Source organism: Cyclospora cayetanensis, unplaced genomic scaffold (assembly GCF_002999335.1).
Source record: "Cyclospora cayetanensis isolate NF1_C8 unplaced genomic scaffold, CcayRef3 CcayRef3_contig_131, whole genome shotgun sequence".
Lineage (NCBI taxonomy): Eukaryota > Apicomplexa > Conoidasida > Eucoccidiorida > Eimeriidae > Cyclospora > Cyclospora cayetanensis.
Window position 1 is genome coordinate 66744 of NW_020312072.1, and position 22499 is coordinate 89242.

The 22499-nt window shown below is 53.7% G+C and overlaps 4 protein-coding genes and 1 non-coding gene across 5 annotated transcripts; 1 reads left to right on the forward strand and 4 right to left on the reverse strand.

The window, feature by feature from the left end:
* Positions 1-659: 659 nt before the first annotated feature.
* On the reverse strand, positions 660-3454 carry LOC34621630. Its single transcript, XM_026336525.1, has 5 exons — positions 2452-3454; positions 2085-2240; positions 1576-1799; positions 1269-1396; positions 660-741 (listed from the first exon to the last, which is right to left on the reverse strand). The coding sequence occupies exons 1-5, from the start codon at positions 3452-3454 to the stop codon at positions 660-662; spliced, it is 1593 nt and encodes a 530-aa protein (XP_026192310.1).
* Positions 3455-7392: 3938 nt separating this feature from the next.
* Positions 7393-9577, reverse strand: LOC34621629. The gene is made up of 5 exons (XM_026336526.1): positions 9405-9577; positions 8807-9106; positions 8364-8639; positions 8108-8212; positions 7393-7684 (listed from the first exon to the last, which is right to left on the reverse strand). The coding sequence occupies exons 1-5, from the start codon at positions 9575-9577 to the stop codon at positions 7393-7395; spliced, it is 1146 nt and encodes a 381-aa protein (XP_026192311.1).
* Positions 9578-9776: 199 nt separating this feature from the next.
* Positions 9777-13437, reverse strand: LOC113147122. The gene is made up of 5 exons (XM_026336527.1): positions 12827-13437; positions 12307-12751; positions 11637-11775; positions 10088-11003; positions 9777-9909 (listed from the first exon to the last, which is right to left on the reverse strand). The coding sequence occupies exons 1-5, from the start codon at positions 13435-13437 to the stop codon at positions 9777-9779; spliced, it is 2244 nt and encodes a 747-aa protein (XP_026192312.1).
* Positions 13438-14295: 858 nt separating this feature from the next.
* LOC34624416 (superoxide dismutase [Fe]) lies at positions 14296-19992 on the forward strand. Its single transcript, XM_026336528.1, has 9 exons — positions 14296-14436; positions 14518-14571; positions 16272-16365; positions 16513-16557; positions 16748-16942; positions 17477-17602; positions 17726-17785; positions 18104-18172; positions 19931-19992. The coding sequence occupies exons 1-9, from the start codon at positions 14296-14298 to the stop codon at positions 19990-19992; spliced, it is 846 nt and encodes a 281-aa protein (XP_026192313.1).
* On the reverse strand, positions 19432-19504 carry Trnaa-agc. Its single transcript has one exon. It is a non-coding gene; the product is annotated as a tRNA-Ala (tRNA).
* Positions 19993-22499: the final 2507 nt, after the last annotated feature.

Here is a 22499-nt window from a genome sequence, read left to right on the forward strand (position 1 = left end):
GGACGGAAAGACTGCTTGCAAATCTCGTGAGGTTCACCGATACAGTGCCATGCCATCAGTGGTGTAGGGAAATTTGAAATCACACTGCATCCATAGGCAGTGCATGAACGGGGAGCAGCTGCATCGAACCGTGTGGTGCACTGGCCATATAGGCCAAAGATCACAAGCTGTAGTTTCCAGGGGGCAAATCAGGGCCGTTGAGAGAAGCCCAGCACATTGGAAGTGTATGTATAGAGAGGAGAATTCTAGCCAAGCAGACCGGGGGAGGGTTCCTTCGTGTGCTGACTCAAACCCTTAAGCAAAGCGCAGTACAGCCCACTTCTCCAGAAAAATGTGTGACGTGTGTTAGCTCACCAGTACAGTTCTAGAGTTTTAAAGACCAAGGTTTTCTATGTATTCAGATCTACCGTATACTGATTTTTGTGTGTTCCTTGGTCGCTTCAGCAGTAAGGATTGCAACCACAGTCTATAGCAGCAACGCCACCGTCTGCGCCACTACTTCAATGACGAGCACTACAACTGCAAAGGAATCTGACAGCACAACTATGTGGATCGTCATTGGCTGTGCTGGAGGAATTCTTCTACATTGCGAAATCGTCCTAGTTGGTAAGAGCAGATGCACATGTTGACGCAGCGCATCAAAGAACTTGCACAGGAGATTAATTTATTTCTGAAGCTGCACAGATGGGCGGCAACCTACCCGTTACGACATGTTTTGCATTGTTGCCACTTAGCCAATATCTGCAACACAGAAAACTTGAGGTCCCTAAATGCTGTATTCACTTTGAAGCACCGTGGAATTGCGATTCACCTGAAAGTGTTCATGTGTGGCTTCGTGGTAGCCTCAATTGTGCTTATGGCAAAATTTCTTACCTCCAAATAATTTAATCGTTTGTTGCTAGTACGTTGGTGTTTGTTCCAGGTATGAAGGCTATATCTCAAAACTTAGCTCGTGCGAGATTTGCCGAGCTCGCAGGAGAGCCGCAGGACTTTGGAGAGGGCTGCTGGAATCCAATTGCCCACGGACTTAAGGCAAAAGCAGCGTTCTTCCCCGCTGGTGGACCTCCTGGCGCACGGCGAATGGGCCCCCCTAGAGGGTTCTAAGCAACATTTATGGTTTTGCATAAAATGTCTTTACTCTACGTAACACACCCATTTCTGGTTGACGCCAAAGCCTGCCTGGGATTATACAGTCCCGCGAGCGCGCTTAAAGATAATATTAAAGTCGTCAAAACTCTGATGAAATTTCAAAGAGCTGTCTACCTTACAATGTGAATGATCGGGAGTGTGGCGGTGCCATTCTGACATTAAGCGTTGCGAGGGTGGATGCCCTGCCAATACTAGAGCAGCGAGCATCAACGAAAGCGAATGAACTCGTAGTACCTATCTGTAGCATCTAGTCTGAAGCTAAATGCCATAACGTAAAAGGACGCATATCAAAGCAGCCTCTACTAATACCCCGCAGCGAATAAGCGCAAATAAACATTGGACTTGCTGCTGCTTCTACTAGCTAATCGAAGGTCTCTGCTGTGTCTACACAGAAATGACCTCGGAGCTTCACATGGGCCGCTGAACCCCGGGAACACCCCCTCCCTTAGGAGGCCCTCCCATAGGAGGCCCTCCAATAGGAGGGAAACCGTGAGGTGCGCCCATTGCCGGTGGCCCCCTAAGCATCCCCGGCTGCTGGGGCCAAAACATTCCAGCACCAAGTTCTGCAGTTCCTGGAGCTAGCTCCCCAGTTTGGGGGTTTAAGTTGGCGTTCAGCAAATCCGCATCACTTAGAGGTTTCTTTTTCACACCTGAGAGCACAGTGGGAGTGCATAAAATTTCGAAATAGGCATAGTTGCATACATGAACGGTAGAGAAAACAAGTCCAAACTTCACGCCCTATGCACGACAAGACGTCTGCAGCATGCTCAAAATACACCAAGATACAGAGGAGGTCCGACTTCGGTGTCAGCCACGGTGCCCCTGAGCGGCTGCGAGAGACTTCCATTCCTCCTGCCTTCCAGCCTTCTTCGTGTTTCAAAAATGCTACACTTAAATGTATATAAGTTTCGAATTTGCGGAATCAAACGCCTTACATAGCAGAGCAAAGCTCCCAACCACGACGACCACGCCCGCGATGCCCAGGATGATCCAAATGACATTCGTGCTACTGGACTCCTCGGCACTTGTGGTGGTGCTATCGCTTCCTGCCGCTGCTGCTGCACAGCAGAAGCCACATGCACAAGAGAAGGCTACCTGAAAGACCTAAGGGCCGCTACGTGAACACAATGCAAGAGCACTTTCAGTCTGTTTGTACGCAGGCTGAGACTGGCTCGCCTGTATGACTTGCTAACCCCCCAAGAAGCGACTTGAATTCGACTCAGAATTTCTGCTGATGGCAGCGTGTAACAGCAGCATACAGCCAGCCATAGATAGGCCCGCATAGGGTGTGATCCTGCGTACTCCCTTCGCAAACAGTCTTGGTGGATACATCGAGCCTTGTGAACTTTCCAGAGCAGTTGCACATAACATTGTTGGCAACCGAAGAGTTGCAAGACGAATTCTCAGGACAAGCGTTTTCTTCAATAAGTTTATCACAGGTGCACGGCGATGAGACCTGGGAGTCCGAGCACGGTTGCTTGTCGACCATGCGCTCCATTTTGCACGAAACCCCACTGCTTACACCCGGTGTGCAAGTGCGCTTTCTGCACTGGTAGTTCACCTTTGTTACACAAGAGACACGGCAATCCGAGAAAGGCCCCCATTCGCCATACACGGCGTCAGTAGCGTCGCTTTCCTCCGTTTCCACACTTAACTTTGGGCCAAAGTTGGACTTTGGAGTATCGAATTCGGAGAGGCAGCCATTTTCCTTCTCCCTGAACAAAAGGTGCAAATAGCTGCCTTTAAGATTCTTTCCATACACCAACGAGCTGATATCTAGCTTGTACTCTTCTAAATCAAAACCGATGGGCAAATACAAGTAGTCGTTGGATTCGCTGGAGGAGTTGCGCCCGTGCAGATACTTATCGTCCGTCAAACGGATCACAGTCAACATATGAGACTCGCACGTCCAGCCATGCGAGAACCCATCCCAAATCTTGGTAAGGCTTAAATTTGCGCTTCCGCTGCTCGCTAGGGTGGAAGGCAGCTTGAAGGTCAGCCCAAATTCCCGCTCCCTTCCGGGGTCCGTCGTGGTTTGGTATGCCTTTAAAGAATTGTTCACATACACTTCGTTGTGAACGTGCTCTGCCCATTGCGTAGGCGATAGCTCTACAGTTTTTCGAACATATGCCTGGTTCTCTGGCACAACGCCAGTGAAGATGCAGTCATCGTTTTCTTCAAGGTTGAGAGCCGGTGCCTCCATCGCGCCTGCCTCCAGCTGAGAAAACGGCTTCTCCTCCAGGGGCGTCAACGCAGGGGATTTGCTGCCATTGGAATGAGACGCAAAGGAGCTAGAGGGCTTCATGTTTATACATAAACCTGAGCGAGGTGCTTCTCCAAGCAACAGAGCGCTGAACGCCCCAAAGCGCAACAGTCGCCCCATTGCGCCGGCCTCCCAATTGGGGGTCGTGCAAGAAAACGTTTACAACAGCGAAGAGAATTTCAAACTATGAATGGGACGCCAGATGACTACTGGGTCACACGGGCTGTCGCGTGCATGCCGATGCAGTTGAGCCGGAGTTTTGTCCGCCCTCTTTCTAGCCCGCTTAGAACGTGAAACGCGGAGCAGCCATCAAGTGTCGCTGGATCAAAAGTAACGACCGGCCTCTAGGCTTTCTTGGAGCACCACTTCTGATGTCAATGTCGTGGTCCTCACGGGAATACGAACTGTGAAAGGCACTGTTCAACCGGAATATAAAGCAGACGATTGCTGCAACGCTTGCATGAAATCTATCCGCCTCTTAACATTTATTGGGGGAAAAAAAGCAAGCGGGAAAAAACAAGAAAAAGCATCCGTCAATGGCGTGTCCTGCTGAGCGTTCGCATGGCTGGATCCAGGAAAGCAGAAATGAGTGAGAGCCAGCTGTACGGTACAGTATAAGTACAGGAAATCAGAGCAGGAGAATATAGCTGTCGTCTAAGGATTCAGCATTCTTGCGAAACTGGGGAACTGATTTATCTGCCTCGCGCTGCAATCGATGCACTGCCCGGCTCAGCTTCACCACTGGACAGTTGTATGGCTTCGAAACCTCCTTTCCTGCAGTTTTCAGCTCTTTTTCAAAATAATAATATACGAATACGTTTCGTTTTCCGTAAGCTGAGCAGGCTTCGTCTGCAACCCTTCACCTATCGAGAGGAATGCTCAGCCCGGCAGAGAGAGGCTGTCCGCAGTCAAACCTGCCCTGTATCGCTGCTCCGTCTCTGCAGGTTCTACTGAATAGTAGTCATGCTGAGAGAAAGTAATACATTTGCTACAAAGCAGCTCACATTTGACTTTACTTGCTCGCCTCATAACATTGCTGCATGTGGCTAGCTGGAGTGTTTACAGTGCAAAATACACGAAACCTGACGCACAAATGTGCATCATACTGTTCAGACGAATAAGCATTTACATTATGACGTAGCAGCAGCGAGCACGGTAAAGGCTGGAGTGCCTTCTCGCTAGAGTTCCCATACTCAGACAACCTACCCGTGACTGAGCATTGCAACGGGGACATTTGCTGTAGCGGACAAGGCTAGCTTAAATACTATTTTTGCTATACCAAACAAATACAGTGGAAAAGTTGTGGAGAATTGACCGACTGGTTTCTCTGTTAGCGCACAATATGTTCCAGCGTATCCATAACTCGATTCAAGAATGCACAATGTTGTGCGTTTCTAAACAAGGCACCATGTGCAGCTATGTGTGAATACTCGGACTCTCAGAGAGTTCTGATACGCATACTCTAGGTGCCTCTCCCCCCCATTTGAGAAACTCTGAGGGGCGAGGCAAGGTGTGGAAGGAGTATTTCTAAAGAAAACAAACAACTTCCGATTGTATTTGTATTGAGTTAGGAGTTAAGTGTGTCCCCAATAAGACCTTGGATGGCCCCTTATGATTGCTGGTAGTGCATTATTCGATGCAGTTTTACCCCACTCATCCAATAGCTATGAATGCAGTGGGAAGCCAGCCCTTCCTGCAACAGTGTCCGGTTTCTATCACGTCATTCGTAAATCAATAAACTGAGTTCTTTGAGAAAGTAGCATGGAAACCCTTTGGCGATGGAGTAGACAATGACACAACGCCTGTTGGGCCGGCAGAGGCCAGCCTGCAAGCGGTTGTGACCGCAGTAGCTTCACAAATGGTGTAGGGGCACGACACACCATTCGATAAAATGTTTATTGATACACGGATGAGGGTACACAGATTGGTAAAGTATGGCAGCAGCCCGAATGAGCAAGAACTCGAAGATACTATCAGCGGGTTAGAGATGTACCTAGCATTGTAGCCCCCAGATAAAGAGGAGTATGTGCTCTTTTGGGAAAGAGAAGCACTTCCTTCGTGGCCTTATTCATGCTAAGGAAGCTGCATGCCTGAAAGGCTTACGACGGTGCAAGCTTTCATACATTCCCTGACTATTGAATTTATGCCAAGACCAACTTACCAGCGCGCAGTGGAAGAATGTAGAAAGCTGAAGCAGAGGACTATCAATCGACATCTATATCGAGGAATATGAGACTTTGGCTAGCAAAACCTACATCGTAGACGATCATCTGCATTATCAACTGCTTATATCAAAGCGCTACGTCACCCGGTCGCATGGTGGGCGGCAATTGAGCAACCAAATAGCCGACCGGTGGGGCCTTGCTGCAAATGCTGGACTACTTGAGGTGCCAGTAGTGCATGAGCGCAACTCCTGGATCTTTGGGTAGGAAGGCAAAACTAAATCAGAGCTCCGAATACATGAATGTCGAGGATTGTCGGCTGGTCCCAGCATGCGATCTAAGGTGGACGAGAAAAGGGTAAAAGAAAAAACCCGCGCCCCTCAGTAGCAACAGGCAGTCCCCCACAACAACTTAAGTGCTTTTATTGGGGAGCTTGGGCCCTGGTTCTACCAACTTTAACTGGCAAATATATACTCTCTTCTTACCCTGCCCACGCCCATCAGAACACTTGACTTGGGGGAAGGAGACAACTAGGCTGCGAGGAGCTGACCCCTCTGGATCCGAGCCTTCAGAGCAGGTTGCAAGTATCATCTTATGCACAGGCATACAACACTGTTTTCTTGCGTTGATCTAGTAGTACTGTGCAACAGAAAAAGCTATGCAAACAAACACACCAGTTAGTTAATTCTTTTGTCATTGTTAGTCATATATAGCTAGTGTAGTAGAAAGCGTTTTAATTAAGCATAACCAGCAAAAGCGGGGATGTTTGTTCCTGTGCTTGGAAAGAGTACAGGGATTTGTGAACTAGTGGTGGTCTCAAGCGAGGAGGCCTACTTGTCGATTCTGCGCTCATGTTGCCATGTACAAGTTTTACCCTCGAAGGAAATAAGCGGATGGCGGAAAAATATGGAATGAGACGAGGCATGGCATGCAAGCATTACTAGACCATAAATATATTTTTCCTGCACACAATGGGGCTGCTAAAGTGGGGGCTCTGTATGCTCCAGTTATCCTCAATTAATTTTCGTATCTTGATAGCTAGCGAGACACCTCAGCATGGTTATTAATGCACCAAATGGGAAAAGTAGATCCATGGTACTAGCATTCACAGTAGGGTTTGACCTTGGGAATCGGTATGAGCGAGCACACAGTCCACATCCCGATAAAGCTCGAAAGCAAATGTCAATCTTGCTCTGGAAAATAGCACATTCTGGCATCCTTTGGACTCCACGTGCAGGATCTTGCGATTTGGCTAAACTGGATTTTTGCATCGAACCTCGCTACATTATAAAACTTCCTAGTCATCATAGGTAATATGGTAGAAAGCACGAAGACCCGACTAATTAGTTAGACTCTTCATCGACACGCTAATTGTTGCAGCAGAAGGTCAACTCAAAGTGTGCTCTACACATGAGCGCCCTGCGAGCTAAGGTACACGTGAAAATTTCACTACACTAACCGTAACTACCTGAAAGTCAGCAAAGATTTGACTGAGTGGTGTATCTGTTTGCATACCCTCTTTATTGCAGAGTTCAAGTGGCTTCATACGAAGAGACGCACTGTTGTATGCGTGTGCACCGTGTGCTATGCGGCAGGGGAGGGAGGGCGTTCTTTCGTAAAGCTTAGTAGCATTCATCGGGTTTGCGCTGAGTCTGAAGATCAACGCCTACCTAGGAGACAGAGAAAACGTTCCATGACCCGTGTTTTTGTGCGCTACAGAGCAACGTGCAACTCGGTTAAACTCCTTGGCATGCGTGCTTAGCGGGTGCAGCAACGCACGCACATACGAGTCCTCCACTGTTCCTTCGTGAAGCAATCCTATGGGGTGAGAACACCGAGAGAAGAAGGCTCTTTCGAAGGGCCACCAAAAGCTGTTATCAAGTTTTTGTCTTGAATTTGGGGCGAAAAGAGTGCTCTTACCGACATGACGGAGGGAACGTTACAGCCAGCTGCAACGCATCTACTAACTGCTGCGAGTAGTCTTATTTCGTTGGAGCACTGTAGTGTATGGGCACACGCGATGGGTCCTTGTACGGTGTATCGATCCAGGTCCTCAAAGTATGCTACAGCCAAGAAGCCATCAAACCTATGGCGGGTCATTTGTAATAAGCTTTAGGAATGGGGAAACAGGTTTAATTGTAATAGTAGGCGTGCAATTAGCCGAACTACCCTAGTCTGGAGGCCCCGTGACATAAGAATGCCATCGACAAGGAGACGCACGCTCACTGTCGCCGATCTCTCTAGCTGACGCAGCGGGTCCTACGGTGTGCGTATTGCAGTCGCAACACCCTAACCCAAAAATAAGCCCGTTGTGAGCATGTTGTTATATAGGCCCTGTCTGGCGCAAATGCAGCTACTGTAAATACCGATTTCGTGCCGTGCCCCTCCAGTGCTGTCGTCCTAGAACGCAAGCTAGGGGAAATGGTCAACTGGTCAGTGTTGTGCTGCAGCCCATCCGAGGACCAGCAATTCCTCACAGGAGCAGCAGGTGCCGAAGGGCGTCCCCGAAGGGACTCAAATGGGGGCTTCTAACGGGCGCTTCCCAAAGCAGTTGGCAGTGGCGGGTAAGCACGGGGGGCCTAAGTCCCGTTCCTTGTGCAGGGCTCTGACGTCAGAATTAATCGAGACGCCTTCCTTTCTACCACCGTTTATATATAATATATATATCTATATCCTTCTGATATATGCACCCTGTCAGAGCGCGTGCCTCACTAGCCCTGCAGCTGTATTATCCCGCACCTAGCCGCGAGGGTTCTGGCCGGCGGTACATGGAGGGGTTTGCAGAGGACCTGTCCCCGTGCGTGCCTCTCCTTGGGGCTCCCCCGTACGGGGAAGGGGCCTTCCAGGCCCCAAAAGATTTGGTGGCGTTGGGGTTGAGCCTCAGAGATGGGTGAGAGGAGGGCTGTTGGAGCAGACCGCCTACAGAGGCAAAGGAACCACTCGAATCGCTGTCTCCCTCATCTCCTCGGCTGCCCGCGTATAAAACCAATGCCACTTCTTCCAAGTACATGATATACGGCAGTACATATTTACAAAACAACCGGCGTCTATTCACCTCCAACGTCCTACAGCACAACAAAACAGAGTGAGTTCCGGACAGGCCCTGCATTCCCACATAACGTACAAGATAAAAAACCCTCTCCCCCTTCACGCACAGAACCTCCTCACGCCCTGGAATCGGAAACCTATTAGGCATCGCCAGCAGACAGCCTAGGCCGAACTAGGGATTTACCGTGTGTAGAAAGCTCTTGACGTAAATGCCACGAACATGAAGGAGGTCACGGCTGTGACAAGCAAGCCAGCGTCTCTCTGCTCCGGAAGGAACAGAAAAGCGAACGAGAGGATTACGGCCACAAAGCAGGCAATACATGCCGTAACGAAGGTAGGGTCCCTCATAGCTAAGAAGACAGTCATCTGCAGCAAAGCCACTTGAATTGGACCCGCAGGCCTTGGCGTCAGCACACTCGCCACTGATGAGGCATTTGGCGTAACCAGCATATGCAGCGATTGGTCAAACAGCGGAAACACCAGCCTGAAAAATGCAGAACACACAAAACACAGAATATGCAATCAGGCCATCTGATAATCGCAGGCCCAAAAGAGGGTACTGCTGAGCAGCACATGCAAAGTCATTATTGAAGGCAAAGTCGCCAAATTGCCCGCACGCATGCCTTCATAAATAAAAAAGCATGTAAAAGCAAACGCATCCGTCTGCTTTTAGAGGACGGTCTCCCTAATTGCCTTAGCTTGTGGGAAGCCAAGGGCGCACAGCGAACCCCTGGTGTGCACTGTACGTACACCCCGAGTAGAACCCTAAACCTCAGACGCACTGGATTGCGGAAGCAATGACAAGGAGTCTGCTGAAGACGTATCCATTTCCCTGGCTAAACTTATTCGAGTCGAAGAAGCATGTGTACCACCGTCCGCTGAAAAGGCCGGGGCTAAGAATGGGGAGCAGCACCAGTATCGTCAGCAAGGGTTGCAGCAACAGCCGTATACCCATCAGTACCAGGAACCCCGTGAAGCCGAGTGACGATCGCTAAAAACAATAAACACAGACGCCACACACAAACACAAATAAGAAAGCAGACAAAAGCACCCGCGTTGAGCAGTGCGTTCGTAAGCAGAGGAGCCCCGCAATAACACCCTCCCCATATCGCCCACATACATCTTATGCCCAAGCTCCCTCCCTGCACATCCGCTTATTTACCGGTACCTGTGTGCATCTGCTGTGCATGTGCAAAAAAAGCCTTTCCCTCCCGTCCATACAGCATGCCTCTTAAAATACCACATCCATCCCCGACCCCTAAAGTACACCGTCTCCCTCCCTCCTTCCTGATTTGTGTGTGTGTATATGTGTGTAGATGTATGTATGTATGTGTGTGCATGTGTGTATGTATGTGTGTCTGTGTGTATGTATGTGTGTATGTTTACGTATGTATATGTATGTATGTGTATGTGTATGTATGTGTGTGCAGTCTGTCTCTCAGTCTTTCTCTCTCTCTCTCTCTACCACAGTGCCACCAAAATTACCTCTAGCTCGGCGATGCTCCCTTCTCTGTCAGCAACAAATCCTTTAACTCGCATAAGCGCATGGGCGACAGCTCCGTAGGCAGTCGCAAGGAGCAAGGGGCCGGTAATACGCGCAAGGAATCGCATATTGAAAGCCGAGAGCCACTGGACATACCAGTGCTCTATTTTATCATCCCCAAAGAGGCCGAAGCTGCTCCTTACAGGCATTGCGACATGCACACGCCATGTCGCCTTCTGCATAACCTTTCGACGTCTCCTGCAATTATCTAAAGCCACATCTAACCACGCAACAAGCCGGGCGAGCCACCACGGCATCCGATCGTGCGCTTTCTGAACCAAGTGATACCGCAGGACGCGCGCTTGCCGGTGCTCCAGCGTCTGCCGTCTCCCAAACAAGCCATGCGTGATCTTCCTTGCCTGAGAGACACCAGTATCCCCCGCTGCTCCCAGTCCCTCTTGAATGTGATGCAACGCACGTCGAGCATGGTTCATGCCCGCGAACCGCTGAACTCCGTGCAGCGGCTTGCGGGAAGCTGCCGACACTGCCTCTTGCGCCTTCTCCAGAGGATCTTCCAGAGGCAAACGATCCCCATCCACCGTCTCAGACGACCCCGAAGCCACCTCCCCCTGCGTGATGTACAGCTGTTTACTCCGGGGGAAGCCGCGCGCACTCGTCGAGGCAGCAGCGGCAGCCGAACGACGACTCGACAGCGTAGTCCGCGAACGCAACGAGGAGGGGCCCCTCCACGCCTTCGCTTGCACCCTCCCCGCTTCCCCTTCCGGAGGCTCCCAGAGGTGCGCTGTAGCCTCGCTGTAGAGAAAGCCTGGTGGTCGTCTTCTCAAGGAGGCCCCTTGAGATCTCGCGACACCCCCACACCGGGAGGAGGGGCCCTCACCTTCAAGTGTACAGACACTCGCCAGGGAAGGGGAGGACATCGGGGAGGCCCCTTCTGAGCCTGGAGTTGAGGGAATGATGCTCTCTGACGGCATAGCCCCCCCCACACGCTTCTTCCCGTAACGACTCCTTAGAACACAACGTTTTAAAGGGTCCTGCAGACTTGCTGGAACCCCTCCTCCTCCCTCTTCCACACTGCTGCTGTCACCGTCACCATCCCCATCAACATTCCCACCGCCGCTCTCGCTGCTGTGTAGATACGATGATAAATCGCTGCTCGTATGACTGCTGTCGCTGTCCTTCGGTAGAATTGGCTCCAACTCTGAGGGAGACCTCCCAAAAGAAACCCTCCGCCTGCGATGCTTGCGGGGCCCCCCCCGCCGCTTACGCGGAGGGGCCCCCCACGAGCAGCCTGCAGCTGCACACGCTTCACAGCAAAGAGGCGCTGCCTCTGCAGCCACACCACATCCGCTGCCGCTCCCGCAGTGGCTCCTTCGTCTCTCTGCATTACCGGACTCCTCAGAGAGAGACGCTTCATCACTCTGATGCTGCTGCTGCTGCTGCTGCTGCTGCTGCTGCTGCTGCTGCTGCTGCTGCTGCGGCTGCTGTCGTTGTTGCGGAGGCGAGGCGTTGCAGAACGGATGCAGCCGCAGGTCTACCTTCACAGCGCATGCATCGCAGATGCCTTGACAACAGCAAGCCCCCCCCCCTGCGTCTGCTGCTTCCCCCGACGATCTTTCGGCTCTCTGTTGAGTATCCCCCATGCTTATAGCCTTGGCGCGTCTTGTCGCCCGGATAAAGGCCGCAAAGAAGAGCCGAGGATGAATACGCAACCCCCCTCCTCCTTGAGGCGGGGAAGGCGGGGGGGGCCCACATGGGGGGCCCCCCTCCTCCTCGCAGCTCGGCATGCCGATAGAAACGGGAGGACGGCCACCGTCACTCTCCTCATTGAAGCCAGCGGCTGCTGCAACACCCTGTGCTACAGCAGCCGCTGTCTTCAAGGATCGCGAAGAGGGAGCTGCAGCCGCTAGGGGGCCCCTCTTGTGACAGCTACAGCTACATGCACAGAAAGCAGCCCCGAGACGCATGCCTGTACGTCTATGATACGTGTTTCTCCCGCTGCTGTCACTGCGACTGCCTCCGTCACTGCACTCACTGCCCCCCTCCAACGCGCCGCTGTAGCTGCCACTATTGCTAGCACTGCTAAGTCCGCCTCGACTGGGCACTGCTCGTCTGCTGCTGCTATCGCTGCTGCTTACTTCGCTGCCGCTATCGCTGCAGCCCCCCTGCTGGTAGTCACCTGCAGCCGCTGCTGCAGCTGCCCCTTTCCCGCCTGCCGCTGCTCGCTGCTGTTGCTCCCGCCGTGTCGTTCTCCTGAAGTGCTGCAGCTGCTGGAAAAACCAACGCCGATGGTACTGCATGATACCCTGGATGTACTGCTGCTGTTGCTGTTGTTGCTGCTGCTGCTCCTGTTGCTGTTGCTCCTCCTTCTCCTCTTCGCACAGAGGCCCCTGTGGCTCTGAGGCACACGGCGGGAGGGGAGAAGCGCCATGAAGCGGCTCACTGGCCATTCGCTTGCTCTGCCCTTGTTGCTGTTGTTGGTGTTGTATCTGCTCTTGCTCTTGCCCTTGCTGTTGCTGTTGTTGCACCTGCTCGTGTTGCTGTTCATGTTGTTGTTGCTGCTGCTGGTGAAGCATCCCCTGTGGCCTCTGGCGGGCCGAGTTGAGTGGCGTTTGCATTGGACTGCTGCTCATGCTGCCAAAGGAGGGGCCCCCTTGCTGCATCTTTTGACCCCGCGGCACCTGCGGGAGAGAAAGCGCATGCGGCAGCTGATCCCCGCGTCTCTGTATTTCGGGAGCCTTAGCCGCGTTTTCCCCCTCCTTGCTGGAGACAGCGGGAGAGATCATTGCACTTAAAATGGCAGATCCTGGGGTAACAATGGCTTGCAGCGTGGGTGAGAAGGGGGGTGGCGAGATGCCGCTTGACGCGCCAACATTTCGCGAGGAGGGCGTGGTGGTGCAGAGGGGGCCGTTCAAGTGCAGCGGTGCGTCCTCTTGCAGATGCGCTGCCTCCTTCTTAGTCCTTCTATCCAGATCACCCCATCGAGGAGAGACTCCTGGATCAAGGCGGGTATAGAGATCAGACACCTGCTGGCCCTTCATCACTGCCCTCCTGCCCTGACTCGAGTCGCCTCCCCCGTTGAGAGCGCCTCTGCTCCCCATGCTGCCAGTACTTGCTGGGGAAAAGAAGGCCCCCCGGAAGGGCCCCCCAACCCCCCGAATCTCCTTTCGCGGCGAAAGAAGACTCATTGGCGGATGAGGGCTATGACCTGCAGCGGCAGCACCAGATGCAGCGGAGGGTGTCGCGTTTCCACCCCCCTCGACCACACCTCTGTCGCCGTCTCTTCCAGAAGCAGCCGCTGCAGCAGCCAGCATGCCAGGCCCTGAGGAGCCTAAGGAGCACACCACGTTCGCGTTAGGGGCCCCCTTGCCGCCCCCTCGGGGGCCCCTGCTGCTGCTGCCCCCCCCCCCTCCTCCCCCTCCCACCGCACCTGCAAATCCCTGGGTCCTTGCGCGCTGAGTGTCTCCCGAGACGCTGCGCACGAGGGACAGGCCGTCGGGGGGGCCCCCCCGAGGAGGGGCCCCCCCGGGGCCCCCCGGAGGCGCCACAACCCCGAATAGTGGACAAAAGACAAGCCCGTCCAAGATAGACAGATCTGGAAACTGGTCTAAATGCTTCGCAGGATACTTCTTGTAACGCAGTATGAGGACTCCAAGCTCGTAGATCGAAAAGTAAAACGCGGTCCCCATGAGCAGCTGCACTGCAAAAAGCCCAACATCTACCCAGTCTTCGTTGTTGCACCTTAAAGCGAGAGAAAGCGAGCAGATCGCAAGGCGGAGAACCACTCCAACTCCGAGCCCCATCACCGCAAACGCCACCAGCCACGCAAAAGGGTACCCCGTCAAGATGAAGTAATACGACATCAGCACTCCAGAAAGAAGCCCGACGGCCTCGTTTGTCAGCTGAAGATACATGGTGCAAGCCAGATTCACGATGAGCATGACTGGCATCATGTACGAGTCCACGCTGTACTTACTGGTGCGGAACATCCGAATCACCACAAAACACGCCAACGCCACAACAAACAAAATGGAAGACGAAACAAGAGCCGCCATCGACAGACGCGGCTCGGCCTGCATTTGATCCATGGCAGTCGTGCAGACAAGCACATAAATGATCAGATCCATAAGCGCCACCACAACGGCAAAGTCCTCTGCCCGTAAAACATATGCATGGCGAGAGAGCAGCCAACGCATTCGCATTTTGCTGCTGCAGCGGCTGCTGCTGATGAAGTCTCTCCCCCTGACACTCTTGCTGCTCCTCCAGCGGGAGGTCACCACCCCCACCACCCAGCACCTGCTGCTGCTGCTTCTGCTGCTGCTGCTTCTGCTGCTGCTGCTTCTGCTGCTTCTGCTGCTGCTGCTCCTTGTGCTGCACCTGATGCTGCTTCTGCTGCTGCTGCTGCACCTGATGCTGCTGCACCTGCTGCTGCTGCACCTGCTGCTGCTGCTGCTGCTGCTGCACCTGCTGCTGCTGTGTTATACAGCAAAAGCGACGCATCGGCGCACCCATTGGGGACAGACAACAGACACAAGAATTCCCCAAACGCAGCAGCAGCAGCCGCGGCTGCTGCTGCCGTGTTCTTGCTCTTGTTGCAATCGCTCTTGCAAAGGTGCTCCCGCTCGCCTTACGCCTCCCCTAGAGCTGCTGCTCTGCTCACAACAGCTGGTGAACTCTTGAGCAGGAGGCCACGTGAGCTCGTCCCGCCAGAGATACACGTGCCAGCCACACGCGGCTCAGACGCAACAAAAGAGCAGCTAGGAAGAGGGGGGTTGCTCGTTGCCTGGCTGCAGAAGGCGTAATCGTGAAGGCCCACACGGCGTAGGGCGCGGTGTATAGGGGATGGGGCTTTGGGTGGAGTTTTTAGGCCTGTTGAGCAATCGCACTTTCCCTAGGCTTTACAATTACACCGAATACGAAGAGTCCTTTAGGGAAGACTTCTTGTTGCAGGAGGCGTGGCGGCCCTCCTCCTTCCCCCTGAGGCCGTCTCGGGTAGCAGGAGATCTCCGCGGCAGGAAGAGCGCAGATTGCAGCGGTGGCAGCCAAGACAATCCAGCTGCCCATATACTGCTTCATGCCATCTGACGAAGGAAAGGTTAGAGAAAGAAGAGGAAGAAACACAAATGGGAGTTGCCGGGAGCAGCGCAGTCTAGCAGTGGCAGCAGCGCACCAGCAGCCGCGAGATCAAGACGCTCAGGTAAGTCCAGAAAGAGAGGGCTTAGGGCTTGGGGTATAGGGTTTATGGTATAGCCTTTACGCTGGCCCCAAGGGGTGTAGATGAGGCACGAAGGTGTACTAAGCGGCCTGTGAGTCCTCGCTGTGGCGCTGTAGCTGGCAGCCGCAGCGGCTGCTGTGGCTGCTGTTGCGGTTGTTGCGCCCGAATAATGTTCCCTTGCTTCTTCTCGGTTGGAGGCAATGGGATTTTCTAGCGTTCTGCTCATGAATTTGTCTTCCTTCCACCCGATTATTGCATGATCAGCCTCCTTCCCTTGCTGGAGCAGTCAGCCGTGGCCGCCCGCCCTTCCAGCAGGTGTATGGGGTGTAAAGGCACCAAGGGTAAGAAAAAGAGTCCGGGGAATTCGCGGGGTGCCTGGAGCCGAAGCCTCGAGATTTGGAGCCGAGACAGCACAGAAGTTTGTGCATTCGGAGAGGCCTCCTCGATCCCCAGGCCAAGGCGTTAGAGGAGGAGGGGCGCAGAAGGCATGGAAAACACTGGTAACCCTCTGAGCCCAAGGATCAGCGAAGCATGCAGCCATTCGCTTCGGGAAGAGTGGGCCTGATATGCGCCTTGTGCCTTGTGGGAGGCGCGTGCGCGTTCTCGCACAGGCCGTGCAGCAATGGCAGCTGCAGCGGCATCAACGGCAGCGGCAATCTTCTCGGCGTCTTTGCGGCTTCTGCTGCTCCCGCGGGGACGCTGCCTTCAGTGGAGAAATTCTCTGTCACGCCATCCCTGAGCCTCAGCAGGAGGACTTCGTGCGTTGCCGCTGGCAGAAAACAGGCTGCTGCACTTTCTGAATCGCCAGATGAGGCAAGCTTGGATCTCCGACAGCTGGCGGCAGCAGCTGATCTGTCCGATGCCGAGACTGCTGCGCTCGAGGCCTTGCGCATGGCAAAGCCTTTTTCGCTTCCTCCTCCCCCCCTTCTGCAGCCGCGTGGGCAGCTGCTGTGGGGATTCATGAGTCTACAGCAGCTCGCATACCACTATGCAAGGCATCACGCAGGATACGTCAAGGCTCTCAACTGTACGTCCGCTCGCGTTTAGCCATCAGGACGACCTGCAATGCCGACGTTTGACGCCGTTCAGCCCCCCTGCTGGCCACTTTCTCTGCGCTTTACAGCCTGGTCATGGATGGTGTCTACGTGTGTGTTTGGGGAGTGGTGGCATGCAGCATTCGCAGAGGAGAATCCAAAGCTCCATGGCATTTCGCTCGAAGGTGCGTGTGCAGCGCGAAACTATGTGGCCTACTTTCAACGCGTTCAATATGGCCTTTTCAGAGAGGCTCAGGAAATTGATCGGGGGCCTGTGTTTGCTTGCTCGCGGCGGATCTTAGTGGTGGTGGTAGTTCCTTTGAGCAAAAAAGAAGTCTGCTGCTGGCTGCCCTTTGTTCTTGCTGCTTTTTGTAGAGGCGGTGCAGCTTCTTGGCTCTGACTCCCCTGGCTCCAACGCTTGCGGCCAGCATTTCAATCACACCTTCTTCTTCGCCACGCTTCCTGGTGAAGCCCACGCGCAGAAACCCCTTCGGAAAACAGCCAAATTTCTTCAGAACAGCTTTGGTAGCCATGAGGCTTTTGAGCGAAAGTTCAAGACTGCCGCAACAGGTATGTGAGGGTTGGGGGGCCGAGGAGCACATGCAGTGGTGGCCATCGTTTTGGGGGGGGAGGGGGGCATGGAAGTTTTCTGTGTTTCTGGGTGAGTGTCTGCATGAATGCGTATCTTTGTCTCTGTGTGCATGTAGGACAATGTGTATGCCCGCATGTTTTCATGTATGAATGTGTAAGTGTATGAATGTATGTATGACGACGCTATGCATGTCTACGTGTATGAATATATGTATGACGACTCTATGTATGTATACGTGTACATTCGTATCCCTGTATGTATGTATATGTAGCTGCATGTGTGTGTGTGTATGTTTGTGTATGCGTGCATGTACGTATACGTGTATGCCTTCATGTGTGGATGTATGCCTGGTTTGACATGTCTGTATGCCTATTCATCTATGGGACTTTACGGCGCGTGGTGGCGATGCCACGTCGCACAGCATATCACTAGCCATCCTTGTTACTCATGGCGTGAACTGAAGAGCTTGCTTTCTAAGTGCTGCTTTCGAGAACTGAGATGTCTGTCTGCAGGCCACGTGGGAAGCGGGTGGGTTTGGCTAGCAGTTGGGATAGACGGCGGTGCGGAGATCGTTGAGACACACGATTGCATATCCCTCTTGTCTGAGCGGCCTGACCTCACCCCGCTCATCGTTATTGGTGAGTTCTTGTTGGGGTGTGGGGTTTCGGATTGAAGGGGGGCCCCACCAACTTAGTGTGCGCCATATATGACTTGTGATGTGTCTGGATCCACGATTTGACGGTCGGGCTTGTGGTTTGCAGACGTGTGGGAGCATGCGTATTACTTGGACTACAAAAATGCACGCGCTGCCTATGTGGACGGTGAGGAAATTCGCCTGTTTCTGCTCATGGCACACGCGTTCACTCGCACATTCGTCCTCTGTGGCAGCTGGGCAGCCGTCTCCCTCGCCTTTCAAGCTGTTGCAGCAGTGCAGCTGGACAATGTTTGAGAGTTACTTGGGTAGCCGTTTTCGCGCACAGCCTGCTGAACACTTCTTTACCTTCACCAACGCAGGGTCTCTGGGCGTATGAAGTACCACTGTTTTCCCGCATTTATTTACATATATTATCTTTTTGCGCGTATTTGTACGTGTGTTTATTTTTGTGCGTATTGTTTGTTGTATACATCTGCGCCTACAGGCTTCTTACGGGCCATAGATTGGGCTGTTGTGGAAAAACGCCTGGCTCAGGCGGAGAACCGGAGGCGCAGCGTGTGATTCACGTGTTTCCTTACACCTTGCCCTTTTTAGTCAGCCATATATTGAGGCATAAGTTTAAATGTCCCAGAACAAGGCGGGGCTTGCTGCAGATTTACATGTATAGGCATCGAGACTTTACAGATATACACGTACACCGAAAGGGGGACTTGGAGGTGTGTGTAGGAGTTTCGGCAGCCTGGATATCCATTTTCCGCTCTTTGTACAGAAGCAGTACACTCCTTTTTCGATTCACTGCTTTACCAGAAGGCATTTTACTGCATCTTCGTTATTAGCGGTGTAAAGTTGTGCAGTGCACGGCTTACCACATGTGCAGCAGTCTGCATGATACGTTTTCAGCTGGGATGGTTACGTATGGGAGGGCAGGCTCTTTTCTCGTGTGGCTTCCATGCATTTCGGGAGCGGCCTTTACAGGGGGCAGTCCTTCCCTTATCGTGTATTCAGTCCTAATGCTTTTTGTGTAGATCTGCCAGGCTGTCCATAGGTGTCGTCTGCCAGGGCGAGTGTGCACTGCGTGGTATTATCGTGCCTTCCCCTCCACGCGCAGTAGCTGTTTCGGGTCCTTTATTCTTCTGTACGACCGCCTCCCAAGGCAGCACGAGGCGTGTTGTCTTTTGCACATGCCCCGCATGCAACCGCGCGTTTGTGTCGGGGCATGCCGGTAGAACATGATGGATGAGTGATATATTTATGTATATATATGTCGCAAGGTATGTGCATGTGCCTTGCGATTCTACCTGTATTTGTTCACACCTGCAGCCAAACGGGTTGCATGGTTTTTTCTGAGGGTACGAAATGCCATGTGCACGAGGCGTGCGCATCGCGCTGCAGAAACATGGACCTTAGGCAGAGCTGTGCGGTGGGACGGCTACGACAACACGACATACATGTACACCTGAATTTGAGCTTCTATACGATAGTCTGCTACTCATTTGCAGGTGGCCAATCATGACGCCGCCATGCGCTGGAAATATTCGTTTCTGGGCTCTTTTCCTCTGGGGCTTTAGAGCCCATACTGTAGGCGTCATAGGATCTGTACCTTGTGGAGAGACCTAGTGGTCACTGTGTGTCGAAAATTCGAGGAAGGCGCTCGCTGCCATCTTGAGCGGGGTGTCAATGCAGTGCCGCACGAACCACTGCGCGGCTGTCATCCAGCAATCAGCGTGGGTGCTCGTTGATCAAAGTGACCCGCAAAGGAAGACTTACTAAGCAGCAGCGGTCAAATGCCGACTGGTTGCGAAAAGAGAAAGATGGACGACGAGGGTATCGATCCCTCTACCTCTCGCATGCTAAGCGAGCGCTCTACCATTTGAGCTAGACGCCCTCGTCGGGGCCTCCCAGAGTATTCAGGACGTTAGGTGAAAGCATCTTGAAAGTTGCGCTTCTGCCTCAATTTTAAAATGAATTATTTGTTGTTTTGAGCTGTGTTGTGCTTCATGGCGAGGCAGCGTCAACAGCGACTAGAGCCCTTGGCGCCGTATACTCACCCGCCTCCCTGCAGGAGCTGAGAACCTATGAGTTTTAGGCCCATGAAGAGTGCGACAGCGACTTCTGCATACTTTATGCGCATTTACGTGTACCTCTAGTGTTTGAGACACCACCCAATTAATTTATTCAGGCAGCTCGCTTTTCTGCGGCCTTTTCTCTGCGTGGACCTTGGGAATCGTGCGGCCGACAGGAAGCGCTGCACGTGCTCGCTGTCGCTGTATATCTCCGCCCTTTTGGAGTATAATGGCGTGAGAATCTGAAGGATCGGGGAAGGCCCCCGACCCTCCCTCCCAGGATCTCTCGGCACGCGGTTCCCCCTCTTAACGCCGGCAGAGCCTGCCCGCAAAAATGGGGAGAGGAGGAGGACACACAGTCAAATATAGGGCTGTGGGGGTGCGCTTTTGCAGCATGCTGCAAAGGATGGTGCAGACTGCAGCTGCACCCCGCCACGCAGCTTTTCGGAAGACGGGTTCATTCCAACCTTGTGCGTTGAAACATGGAACCCCTCAAGACTCCAAGGCTAGCAGCGGCAGTGCCTCTGCATCCTTGGCGTTCCAGAGAGAAACTTCCCACAGGTTCGACTTCCGCTGCTTCTCCGTTGCTCTGCAGCAGCAGCTACAATGTCTAGCGGTCCGCGCTGCAGCGGCCAATGCAGCAGCAGGGCATGCAGCGGAAGCTACAGCAACAGGAAAGTGGCTGTCTGCCTCGCGCAGCAGCTCAGAAAGGCACCTACGATACCTCGACCAACTCTCTAGGAGCGCAGTGGGCCTCTTGGATAACGCAGCTGCTGCTTCAACACCAGCGCCTCCTCTGGAAGCGACCAGCGGCGTTCCGGCTGCGGCTCGCTCGAAGCTCTCTTGGCTCGAGGGTGTATTGCCCTTGCTGCAGCAGCTAGCCACTGCTGCGCTGCCCCCTCGGCAGAAGCAGCAACTCCTGCTTATCCAACGAGTGCACCTGATGCTGCAGGAACCGGAACTGCTGCTGCAGTTGACTCCCTCTGCCGCTGCAGCAGCCGTTGCTGCCCTAACTGGCCTGGGGCTCCTTCAGAGTGCTGCAGCTGCAAGTGGAGCTGCTGCCGCGCTGCTGCAGCATGTCGAGGCGATTCCGCCACTGCTGTTCATGCAGGCAGCAGCAGCACTAGGGCCTGCCTTGCAGCAGCAGCAGCGGAGACAGCTCCAGAAAAAGCTCCAGCTCCAGACACTGCGGCTCAAGAAGGGCATGGAAGAGGGCGGCCACGTGATGCAGTGGCTGTACACCCAAGCCGCTGTGGGAGGTCTTTCAGCGTGCGAGGGTGAGCAACTGCAGCAGAAGCTGCTGCACGGCTTGCAACAACGGCAGCTGGGGGCCTCTGAGTTGCTACATGCAGCAGCAGCAGCTGCAGCTGCTGCCCACTCCCGTTATCCAAGCGAGATGCTTGTGGTGCAGCTCTCTCGGCACTTTCTGCTGAGGCTCGGAGGGGCTGATTTGCTGCAGAGGAAAGACAACCACCAACAGCATGCAGAATTACCACCCCAGCCAGTGCTGCAGCAGCCTCAAGTGACGGAGATTCTGCTGCAATTTCTGCTGATGCAGCGCTTTGGTGCTCCAGGAATGGAGGGCTTTCCTGTGGCCTTCTGCGTGCATGCGGTTAGTGACTTGCTGCCATACTAGGTGACCTCTCAACTACTGGGGCTGCTCCTATTATACCGCTGAGTGCTCTCTGCGCGCTTCGCGAATTACGTCTTGAGCAGCTTCTTCCTGCGGGGGTGTCAATTTCGCAGGTGCTCCTTCCTTCTCTGCCGCGACTTCCTGCTGCCACTTTGCTGCGGCTGCTGATGGGTGCACTGGAGCTGCTGTCTCCGTCTGCCCCTCGCCGTGTACTGCGACAGCGGGAAAAGCAGCAGCAGAGCTTTGAGGCTTTGCTGCTACTGGCGGTGCATGCAGCTGAGACGGTTGCTGAACGGCACGCCTCGCGGCTGCAGCAGCAGCAGCTGGTTGTGCTCATGAAGGCCCTTGCTTACTTGGCTCACACTTCTGCTTCAAGCAGTGCCGATGCGTCCGGCAGCTCCAGCAGTGTCACCCTTAGCACTGCCCTCCTGAGCGAGCAAAGAATGCGACTGAGGAGCTGCGCTCTGAGAGCATATCCATCGCGTCTAGCTTTTGTAAGAGGCCCAACTCTCCCCCGATGGCAAGTGGAGCTGTAACAACAGCAGAAAATAAGCCACAGCTGCAGTAATAGCGTGCTATGTTGGTCTGCTTTGCCCCCTGGTGTCCGTTCTTGTCTGTCTGCAGGCTGCGAGCAGATGTGTTACCGAGGTGACTAGACACTTGGCGCTGCAGACGGCTTTTCTGCTGCAGCCGCAGCGACTGGAAGACGCGGCAACAGCAACGGCAGCAGCAGCAGGCAAAGGGCTTTCTGCAGGAACTGCGACTGCGGCTACACTGATTCTTTTGGCCTCTGATAGCCCCCCCAACCGTCATAACAACACTGGCACCTCGGCAATACGGCAAGCTGGAGAGGTTGCTGTGGTACTTCTAAAGGCTTCATGCAGCCTTCTGCCCCTTCTGGATATCGGAACTATGTCGCTGCGAAAGCAGCAGCAGGCTCAACAGCACCAACAACAAGCACAAGGAGCCCTGCTACCACTACTGCAGCAGTTGCTGCCCCTGATTGCGCATGCGGTGGCTCATTCCGCCTGCCCTGCTGTGGCCACACCGACGACGGAAGCAGCTGCAGCAGGGGATGCGTTGGGGGAGGCAGCAAAAACAGCACAAGGTGCAACACAAGGCCCATTTTCAGCGAGCAGCAGCCTGGCCTCCCTTGCTGCGGATGCTGCTGCTGCCTTGCTGTT